The sequence below is a fragment of the Copadichromis virginalis genome, linkage group LG8 (assembly GCF_057382275.1).
Source record: "Copadichromis virginalis isolate Kocher_CV1m ecotype Utaka linkage group LG8, C_Virginalis_male_GT1.1, whole genome shotgun sequence".
NCBI classification, from domain to species: Eukaryota; Metazoa; Chordata; class Actinopteri; order Cichliformes; family Cichlidae; genus Copadichromis; species Copadichromis virginalis.
In genome coordinates this window covers 31,102,766-31,114,131 of record NC_140625.1, presented here as the reverse complement: position 1 = coordinate 31,114,131, position 11,366 = coordinate 31,102,766, and the positions used below count along the sequence as shown (strand labels likewise).

General features: G+C 43.6%; 2 protein-coding genes across 4 annotated transcripts in view; both read left to right on the top strand.

Annotated features, from left to right (window-relative positions):
* The first annotated feature begins 3,889 nt into the window (after positions 1-3,889).
* On the top strand, positions 3,890-5,096 carry LOC146704051 (uncharacterized). The gene is made up of 4 exons (XM_085467277.1): positions 3,890-3,912; positions 3,994-4,055; positions 4,316-5,001; positions 5,079-5,096. Exons 1-4 carry the CDS (start codon positions 3,890-3,892, stop codon positions 5,094-5,096), a joined length of 789 nt encoding a protein of 262 aa, XP_085323403.1.
* A 4,088-nt stretch (positions 5,097-9,184) lies between these two features.
* The window catches only part of LOC146704050 (serine-rich coiled-coil domain-containing protein 2-like), a 46,086-nt gene continuing 43,904 nt past the window's right edge, over positions 9,185-11,366 (top strand). For all 3 annotated transcript variants that reach the window (XM_085467072.1, XM_085467073.1, XM_085467074.1), the window contains exon 1: positions 9,185-9,951. The gene's annotated coding sequence lies outside the window, so the exon portion shown is untranslated. The remainder of the gene's footprint in view (positions 9,952-11,366) is intronic.

Sequence of the window (11,366 nt, the reverse complement as noted above, 5' to 3'; positions counted from 1 at the left end):
CAGAGACTTGTTTGTACCAGCTATAACTACATGTGACAAATAAATAAAGAATTGAATTGAATTGAATTGTTTTTTCACAGGGTTTCCTGCATTTGTTTCCTGCTTTTCAGCAGTGGATCTTGTTTCTCTGTAACAATGAAAGGTAAGCTATTCCTTCAACTTCAGAATGCCTAGAAGCTTAAATTAACTTGGTTTTACAAGCTTACATTTAGTTGAAATCTTTTAATTCAGGGCAAACTAGTCCAGCTGTAACTGCCAGTGCTAGAAGTGCTGGCACTAACCCTGGACATGATGGCTCTACTGGAGAAGAGGCTGGCTCTGGCCCTGGATCTAGTGGTTCTACTGGAGAAGAGGCTGGTTCTGGCTCTGGACCTAATGGTTCTACTGGAGGAGAACTCGATTCTGGCCCTGAACACAATGGTTCTGCTGGAGGGGAAGTTAGCTCTGCAGGAGGCTGGTCCTTTGGCTCTGGCAGCTCCAATGGAGGTGGAGTTGATCCTGGATCTGCTGGCTCCACTGCCGGAGGGGTTGGCCCTGGCAACTCTGCAGGAAGTTGGTCCATCAGCCCTGGGAGCTCCACTGGGGGAGGGGTTGGCCCTGGCAACTCTGCAGGAAGTTGGTCTTTTAGCCCTGGGAGCTCCACTGGGGTAGCAGTTGGCCCTGGCAGTTCTCCAGGGAGTTGGTCCTTTAACCCTGGGAGCACCAGTGGAGGAGGGATTAGCAGCTCTGCAGGACATTGGTCTTTTATTCCTGGGAGCTCCACTGGGGTAGCAGTTGGCCCAGGAGGCTGGTCCTTCGGCCTTGGGAGCTCGAGTGGAGGATGGGTTGGCCCTAGAAGCTCTCCAGGAGGCTGGTCCTTTGCTCCTGTTGGCCCCATTGGAGAGGTTCGCCCAACGTGGTCTAATGGTTATTCATTCCTTGGTGGTGTTCCTTATCAAAATTATCCTGTATTAAGTTCTTCTTTCCTTAACCACCCATGGAACTGGATGCCACCACGTCCCTTCCCTGACTTCAATGCCTGGTCTACTTATGAGGTGCCACTAGGTATGGTTGCGCTGCTCCCTCAGGTACCTTCATTGCCTTCGTCCCATCTTGTCCAGACTGGAACTGGCTACCAGCGAGGAAGAGAAGTCCTTTCTCACTCCAAATATTCTAATAATATCTTGGGCCACCATCCTCTGAGTCCTGTACTGCCACAGTACCCAAGACGTGCGAGTGGATTTCAAGGGATAAAAGTCTAATGAGGTAACTACATGCAGTGACGCATTAATGACTGAAGGTCCTTTTTAATTGACTTATTTCTGCTTAATCTTGCAGGTGAAACTAAAGAGCATGTATCTGCTTTCAAGAAGCCTTTTGGATATGGAATAAAGACTTTAATAAAGCTGAGTGTTCTGTGCATTTGATTGTAATTCGATGTTTAAATTATTTGTTTCACTTCTATCAAGTAACTGATCCCAAAGGCTACAGCCTGAGCTGCTTGGTGTGCTCCAACAGTGCTTCTGGCTCTAGTTGCAAAGAAAAGGTATCCCATGGATTTTCTTGCTCCTTTATTATACAGTGTTGAAAGTAGGCATCAAAATTCTGCTGGAAAGTGCTTGATCATCTGACTCTTGCATTGACTTGAAGTTGTAGGGTTTTCAACTTTCAATATTAAGCACTTTGGGGCAGCTGTGATTTGGTGGTATTAAAAATAGAACTGATCGTTAACCCAGGCTTTTAACGATCGTGTGTGTGTGTGTGTGTGTGTGTGTGTGTGTGTGTGTGTGTGTATGTATGTGTGTATATGTATGTATGTGTGTATGTGTATGTGTGTATGTATATGTATGTATATGTATGTATGTGTGTATGTGTATGTGTGTATGTATATGTATGTATGTATGTGTATGTATGTATATGTATGTATGTGTATGTATATATGTGTGTGTGTGTGTGTGTGTGTGTGTGTGTATATATATATGTATATGTATATGTGTGTATATATATATATATATATATATATATATATATATATATATATATATATATATATATAAAAAAAAAATATGAATGAAAGATACATTGAATCAGTTTGTTAAAAATGTCATTTGTCTGGTTTGATGCACTTAAGGTTAAAAATGAAACACGAGCACTATCCTAATTCTCACCTATTTGGGGCAATAAGGCCTTTGACCCTGGTTGGAAAGATTCTGGTTTTAAAATGTGGGCTGCCAGAGGTTTGTGCAAAGTTGCAGACCTATTTGACAAGGACACCTTAATGTGCTTTAATGACTTGACATGGAAATTTGGCATTCCAACCAAACATTTCTTCAAATTTCTACAGATCAGAAGCTTCATTTCAAAAATCCCTAACACTGCCCACTCTAAACTCATTAAAGGACACAGCAATAAACCATCAGCTGAAGAAGGGTATAACATCCCGTCTTTATAACAACCACAGGGACAGCTCTCAAACGTCCTCAGAAAAAAAAAAAAAAAGATTTAAATGGTGTCAAGACTTAAAGTGTAGAATAACCACAGCGGAATATCAAAAAGCCTACTTGAAAGCCCAAACACAATCTATAAACACCCAATTTAAACTAATCCAGTATAAATGGAAAATTAGGACATATATCACCTCAAGATTATTAAACAAATTTGACCCTAACGTTCTGGACATGTGTGTTAAATGTGGGGATAAAGGTACACTGATGCATTGCCTATATGAATGTCCAGAAATCCCAAAATTTTGGACAGAAGTTTTAGATGTATTAGTGCGTATTACAAGTGTTAAGCTGAATCCATGTCCTAAATCCTAGCGATTTTCCCCACTGAGCAAAGTTCACTAAAAACCACAATCATCTCCCTGTTGCAGGAAAAATATAGCATAGCATGGGAGATGGGTGGTCTCGTAGGGTGTCTTGCATTGAAATCTGCTGCAGTGACCCGGTTACTGCGTTCACCAGATATCAACACAATTTCGATCCGTTCCTCACGTGTTAACCTCTTCGACATGTCAATGGCTGTGAACAAAGAGAAACTTGTAAATAACTCATGAAAGAATAAAGTTACGTTGAAACCAAGCACATCATTGTTTTTCTTGTGACATTACCAATAAGTGTGATGTGTCACATGGCCCTCTTCCTATTGCAAAAACAAAAGTTGTATCCAAGATGGCCAATTTCTAAATGGCCACCATGGTCACCGCCCACCTTGAGGAGTTTGCCCCCTCACATATACTAATGTGCCACAAACAGGACTTTAATATCACCAACCATTCCCCTGTTATTACGCTGTATCCATATAAATGGCCCACCCTGTAGTATTACAAGTAGGAGCTCAGGCTTCTTCTTCTTTAAATTATTTATTGGTGGTTGGCAAACAGCAAAACGGTGCAATACTGCCACCAACTGGTTTGGAATGTGAACCAAAATGTTAACAAAATAAATAAATAAATTTTTACAAAAAAATTAAAAATTAAAAACCTTCCAAACAAATGAGTCTGCCATAAAAACCAAATATGGTCTGATAACTTTCCCTTCTCGAGTTCTTATGAAACAAATCAACCAAGCCCAGTTTCACTTTCATATCACCAAGCATATCAATTCTTCTCTCTGCATCATATTTCTGACAATGCATCAAAACATGTTCTGTTGTTTTTTCTTCTCTATTGCAGTCAAACTTTCCTGTGCGGGGTTCGGTATTGTTCAGATTCCAGGCTCAAAAGAATGCATCATTGACTGGGGAGTGATGGGCACCAGGTGAAGTGAATGAATTTAACGAGAGCTGCCAGCATGTTGAGCACCAATATAAGCCATGCATTTGCTGTCAGCTAGTTAACGGATACTGAGTTGATCTGTAAGCAGCTGGCAGTGTGTTGATACCAGCCTGCTGTAGCGGACCCTTAATCATGGTGCTTGTCTTTATGCTGAGGTTAGTTGTGCTGTTTGATGTCTCTTTTATAATTTAAGCTTTTTTTATATATATATATATAAAACATGTTATCTTTAACAGGGTTTCCTGGATTTGCTTCCTCCTTTTTGGCCGAGGTGCTTGCCTGCCTGTTTTAGTTAAAGGTAAGTCTTCCTGTCTAATCTCAAGAGTTAGTCTTGGAAATATAGCTGTAGCAGAACTGAACTACCCCCCCCCCCCCCCTTTTTTTTTTTTCTTTTTTTTTTTCTCAGGAAACTGTAATTTTATACTTGACTGAAAAGCTTGGTCTGCTAAACCAAGTAATAAAAGGGTTTTCTTTCAGTGCTACTCAGAGCAAAATTTGCAAGAGCTTCATTGCAACTTGACAAGCTCAGTTTCAGTAAAAACTTATTTCTGCTTTCAGGTCAGTCTGGTGGCACTGGAAGATTGGGCCACCTTGGCTGGGTACCTGGTACTGGAGGGGTTGGTGCTGTCAGATGGTTCCCTGGAACTGGATTGCGTGGGGATGGTAGCACTGGATCTGTAAGAGTTGATACTGGTGACTGGGCCTCTGGTGCTGGCAGAGCTGGTGCTTTAAGTGTTGGCACAACTGGGGTTGGTCGTGACACCTCAGTTACTACAGGGCTTGGTGTTGGCAGCTCTGGTACTAGTGGGGTTGACGTTGGCAGTTCTGTTACTGCAGGCGTCGGTGCTGGTAGCTCTGGAGGGGTTGGATCTGCTGGCGGCTCCGGCTCTGGAAGGGTTGGTATTGGTGGCTTTACTGGATCCTCATTTTTTGCTGGCTTTCCATGGGTAAATGCTCCTACAGGGGGAGCTCCTTCCTCCTTTGACCCACAGGACTGGATGCCCTCTCAGACCTATCCTGACTTTAATGCCTGGTATACCTCTCAAGTGCCACTTGGCATGTTTATGGCTCCACCTGCATTGCCTTCATCCTACATCATCCAGAACGGCAATGGTTACCAGCGAGGAAGAGAAGCCTTTTCTTACTCCAAATACACTGACGATGTCTACAGCCCCTTTCCTCTAAGCCCTGTGCTGCCACACGATCCAGAAAGTGTCCCAGTGGTTGATTCTCAAAGGATAAAGGTTTGAGGTAAGGCACAGTTACGAACCAACTTGCTTAAATTTGGAGAAACATGTGTAGTGACTTTTTGTTCTTGCAGGTCAACTTGATGAGCTGAGCCTGGGCCTCATGCATCATGTGGTCATTAAATGCACTATAACAACAATCTGTTCTCCAGTCTTTTACTGGGCAACCAGTCATTAGGTCAGCTTTAGGTTTTTGTGGACAATGTCAGACACTTTGACGTTTACACATTCAGCATAGCCAGACTCTGCCTTAACTGGCTGAACCTGACACCATCACGGTCAGAGGTGATGGGTAACAACTTTCTTTAAACTGGCTGATATGCATGGACACAAAGGTTGTCTTGCAGGTCACGTGATTCTGTCACATTGGATGAATGATGATGAAAAGCATAATGAAGTGAAAGGCAACACTATAGCAACTACAACTCAAGACTTAAAATGGTGAGAATAACTCAAATGTACTGAAAATACTCAACCAAGACCCCAGATCCCAAAGTCAAACCATGGACTGACAATTAAAGCTACAGTGTGTCAAAGTTTAACAGATGTCAGCAGCTTGCAGAATTCTACTGAATTACCTCCAGAAACTTATTTGCGTAAGCCTGGCTACAGTGGCTAGGATAACTTATTTTCATCTGTCAGAGACAACCTTAAATTTCAACTGTAGAAGGCAGTCAGTCCGCTGTTTACCTCAGCTTTCAGACGCAGCTGAACGATTTATCAGCGGGAAAGTGACTGTTAGGGCATTGGAGCCTAATGTTGGCGTCTAACTGGCTGCTGTTATTTAGCTCTTGTCAGCTTTCCAGAGATGAGAGGGTCACGTGTCTGACCTGGGAGCGTGTTTTTGTGTTAGAGCTCTGACTTAAATGAAGACAACATTTTAATAAGATGCCAGTGGCGTTCTCTTTCCTTGTGTTTGTGTGAAGGGGCTAAAATGTAGGGTATGACGGTGCAGAAGTGAATCTAAATGTACCTTACGCAAACACCCGTGACTTCTTTCTCCTTTGGTTTGCACATTGCATCTCCGCTCTCTAGCACCACATACGTAAAACACCATTAGTTGCAAGGCAAATGTCCTTTCCCTCCACTGTATTCAGATATAGTGGCTTCCACAAACTGCCAACCCACTGATGTTTATTCTAGATTAATTATATGGGTCCGGTTAATGGAAGATGTAATTAGACACTAATCTGTATATTTGAGTACAGTATCCTTTTTACTAAGAAATTACTGATTTTACATTATCTTTGTTATATCATGAAGGCAGAAGAAATGAATCAAATCTACTCTATTTTATTCTAAGAGAGCGAATGAAAGGAGGCATGAGCACAATCCTGGCCGCTTTCTCCTGGAGATGAAAGAGTGTGTGTCACAAAGAGCTCTTAAGTGTGGTTGTCTGTTTCTCTGTGCAACCTTTCACCTCTGCTGCTGCTGTGGCTGCTGCAACATTTCTACATGTGGAACACAAGCTTCAAACAGGGGAAGCTGGTGCAATACTGAGCACTTTTTCTGTTTATTTAACAATGTTATCAAAGAAGGCACTAAGCTGACCAATGAGGTGTCGTAGTCACATCTTCATTATGTTAAACATAAGCATAGTGATGTGTTTGAGTGCACAGAGCTCTGAATGTAATGTGACAGAAGCACCTTCATAACTGAAACGTTGAATCAGCATTATGTATATAATAAGGGCCTCAATACAGAACCTTGTGGCACACCATAGGTGAGGGAAGTGGAAGATGACTGTACTTAAAACCTCAGCTTGGATAACAGATTCTGGTTATACTTCTCAGATTAAAATATATTACAGATATAAAGTTATATGCAGACGACAGCGTTTCATCGTGTCATCCTGCTGATTTATGAGCACAAACTTGGATAAATTTGTGATTTGCTCAGTTGCCTTGATGCTGCTGCTATAAACACTCAAGAGGTTTCACATAGTCCTGAACCTGATGGAGACTCCATATTGATATTGGTAACAGTGGAGCAGTTTTCACTGACTGAGTGCAGACTAACAACTGTTTAGAGCAATCTGAAGGCAACACAAACATCTCAAAGATCTGTTGCATATTCAAATGGAGTTTGGATTTCTGGCACTTCATCGCCTGGAAGAAGTTTTACTTCTTCAATTATCCGATTCAGGGTGCTTGTTAATTGTACATATTACTATTAAGATATTTCTCTCTGATTTCTGCCAGTGCTGGACCCACCCACTATGCATCATATGCTTTATTTCCAGAAGTTTCTGATTGGAGCAAATTCCAACTTCACAGCCTGTACATGGCTGATTACTGCAGGGAATAAGTGAGATTTGTGGGCATGCACTGGGCTGAAAATCAAGTTGTTGATGCAGTAGTTGAGCATTACACAGGCTGCAATAATCATGATCATGTGACTGTGCAACATGGTTTCTCTGCTTGTGTTTATTACGTGTCTGCCTCACACATGTAACATTTCAGTCTGGGCTGACTGATGTTCATCGGGTAGAAAGAGCTGCAGCTTTATAAAAGAGTGAAACATTTCCATAATGGCACAAACAGATTTCTGTGTTTGCTGCTAATAACCTGAAAAGTTTGTGGTTAATATGATTTTTGATTTTCAGCTTTTCCTGTTGTACATGTTTCTGAGAGATGGAGCGCCACACTTTCAGCGCCATGCTGGACCCTGGTGTGCTGGGATTGGCTGCTCGGTGTCTGTCAGTAACTATTTAATAGCAGAGACATGTAAATACTTTGCATTACATTTTGAATCCACTACCTTAAAAGAGCTTCAATTTACAGACAGAAATGTCAAAAATGTTACAACTGTCCCCGGTCTCCCCTACTTCTAATTTATTTTCCCAAACCACGCGGAGCCGCAGTATAAGGACTAAGGAGCCGCGGCTCCGGACCCCTGATATATACCAACAACAGTGTACATCACTGTCACAGCATTGTCAGTTCAGCCTTTTCTATTATGTTTAACCCGAGTGACCGCCCGGTCAGCTGGTGGGTAACAGGCATCTCTAAAAATAAACAGAGCCAGTGAGAGTGAGTGGATTTAAGAAAGTCAGTGACTCAGGTGTGTCGCTTGGTTTGTCATCTGTTGTTGACTCTGGAGGAGACGTAGAAATTGTTTGTTTTAAATCTTAGTTGGGAAGGTTCCTGTTACTAAAGTTTCTATTGTTTTAGTGCAGGTTTTTGATAATTCTGAGTGGATTTACACAGTACGGGTCAAAATGACCGCAACAAAATCAATGTCACTTTTTTGTTTTTCAACATAATACAAGGGTTCATTTCCAAAACTTGTTTATGAGCTTCAATTTGTAGCAGCTCCACTATCACACAGCTGGAGCAGTCTCCAGTGGAGGTCAGTCCACTGCTGCCACCTGTGGCCAAGTACCACAGCCTACTGACACATCTGCACCTGCTGCTATGATCACAGTGAGTAGAGGCTGAGTGGCTGCACTAACCCCTGGTACATCTACTCACCAACATGTTGAAAGATGCAATCCCAGCAATGTGGATTGTCAACACTGAAAACAATCAGTAAGCAAAGACAACAGGGATCATTTTTTCTGTTTATTTAGCACCCACAACATTTGTAGTCGCCTTCTGCACAGGGGAAGTCCACACACACTGTGTGGTACCACTTTCCACAGAAGGTGCAATCAGTCTGCAAGACTGAATGAGATCGTCAGAGTCATTGTCTGACTGTTTATTACTGATCACCTGCTGTACATTCACAGTAACTGCCATCTCCTTACACATGTTTATTAGATTAACCACACTTATACAGACTGTATAGAGATAGATATATAAAGGACACAGGCAGACTCTGCTTACAGGATGTGATGTGACAACACTAATGAAATATTGATGTGTCATATTTGTCCAAGGCATGTTTCATTGTCATGGAAAAAGAGAATATCAAAATCATGATGACCAATTGGAGTGGTGATTTCTATGACTTTGTGTATATAATTTGGAATTTTGTACAAATGTAGGCCAATAAAAAAAAAAAAAATACATGATATCATTTCAATCATTTCAAAGGCTTATTTGCACGACGCACAAACGGACACAATTGAAAGGTACAAACGTGTTGTGCAGATGTGTGTCAGGCTGATCTGGCTGTAGGCTGTGGCACTTGGCCAGAGGGGGCGCTGGTTGACTCGAGTCCATGTTAGTGCACAAAGCAAACTGCACGCTTTACTCTTGCTGTCCTGTGAACAACATCGGCGTGGTGTTAATTGTTTGCTGTTTTCGCGATCGCGTCGCGCGTGAGGATATCACCAGGTAAACTCGCGACATTTTTAAACATTTTGTTGTTCAACAGCATCACGACGGACGGAGTGTGTTTGAGACAACCTCACAAGTGTCACAGGTGACACATTTGGCGTTTTTTTGCTGGTTTGTCGGTAGCAGCTCCTGAAACGTTATATACTGAAACTGCCACACATCTGTTCCACCAACGCCAGTAGATCTAAACGCCAGTAGATCTGGAACACCGGCCACGAAAGGGTTTTGTTTACAGCGTCCGCGTGACGTCAGAGTCAGCTGTGCCTCGCGCAAGCGCTGTCCGCGTGCACGCGCGTGTGTGGATGATTCAGCAGCAGCGGCTCGAGCTCTGAGCATGTGCGGCACAAACAGACTGCACGCGGACAAAAGGCGTTCACGTTAGCGTCTCCTCTCCGTCAGGGCGCGCGGAGGTGATCGTCGGCAGCGCGAGACCCGCCGAGCCCGGGAGGAGCATCCACAGGCCCCACAGCTCAGCGCCGTTTACCGGGACTCTTACCGCCGCCCGGCCTCCAGCACACCGCCAGCGGTCGGATATTACCTCGGCACAGCCCGGCTCATAGCCCGGTGCATCCCGGCTCACAGCCCCATTGCAGCTCGGCTGTCTTCATCCAGCCGAGCTGCATATTTCCGCATTTCGGCGTCAGATGCTCCGAGTGGTTCGCAGGTGAGTGTGAGGAAACATCTGCTGAGAGGACGCACACACACACCCCACGTCCAGGGTGTGTGTGTGTGTGTGTGTGTGTGTGTGTGTTACGAAAAGGTTACGGGTTGTTTTTGATCATTTTGTCCTAAAGATAACGAGACTTGAGACAGTTTATTTTAATGAACTGATCGAACAATTAATCGATCAGTCGGTCTCTTTCCGGTGAAGCAATCACTCACACAGCTCAGAAAGTCTCACGGGACGGTGAAACTTTAGTTTGGTGTTGTTTCTAAGAGCCACACAGCAGTTATCATTACTGGTTAAACTAACCTGGTAAAAACATAACTGCTCTCTGTATTACTCAGATCAGCTGATTGATTAGTGTGCTGTTTATAAAACATCAGATGTTTTTACTGCAGCAAACCGTCTCTGTGAATCATTACTGACGACTTTATTGAACTAATTGATTATTCAGTTAATCAATGCTCAGCTGATTTCTTTTATTGATCAGTTGGGTAAACGCTTGCCTACAAAGAGCCAATCAGCAGCTGATGTGGGAGTCATAACAGCCAATCAGATTCAGGCACAGAACAGACCGCTGAGGTGAAGTCACCAAACTTGGGCTCGATTCCAGTTTATTGTAGGAATGAAATGTCAAGTTGAATTCATTTATAAATCACACATTTGTTTATTTACTTTAAGCTCAAGTTCTGCCTCCTAACGAGCTGCAAGCACTAAGTTAATAACATGGACAGGTTCAGCTTCCCCTTTCTGAGTAAGTTTCATTCAGTGGATGGTGATGATTTATTGACTGCTCGGTGCTAAAGCACACAGACAGGAAACATGGAGTTTGATTTTCCCCGTCAGCATGAAGAGAAAGTACAGCAGGCCTCAGCAGTGAGTGTGATGGACGGCGGAGAGTCTAATGCATCATCCGGGCATTTAACCTGAGTCTTAAACTGGAGCACGAGCCCCGGAGTCTGCAGTCATGGAGGAAAGGCAGCGCGTGTACTGTGAAGTGAGCTGATGTGGGCTGGTCGGCAGAGTCAGGTGAAAGCAGCTGCAGAGGCGAGTCCCCTGCTGCTCTGGCGCTCTCGCTGCCAGCTTCAGCAGCTCTCTGAGGGAACCTGCTGACACCGAGACCGATGGCAGGAGTCCAGTCTGTCCGCCCATCTGTCTCTCTGTGTGGCGTTTCCACCCGGCTGGACTTCATTCCTGCCTTTCTCCTCCTCGCCCTCTCCCTCTGAGACGAAGAGCCCGACGGATAACGGAGAGGGGATGAGTCACAGCACAGAAAACAGAAGCCCTGCTGGTGCTTTCATTAGTTTTGTGCCTCCTGTTCAGGTTTTTGTTCACATACCAATGAAACCGAAGCTAGTTTCATAGACGGGTCCCGGCCTTTTGTGTCTGTAGCCCGCTCTCACCCCCGAGGAAGA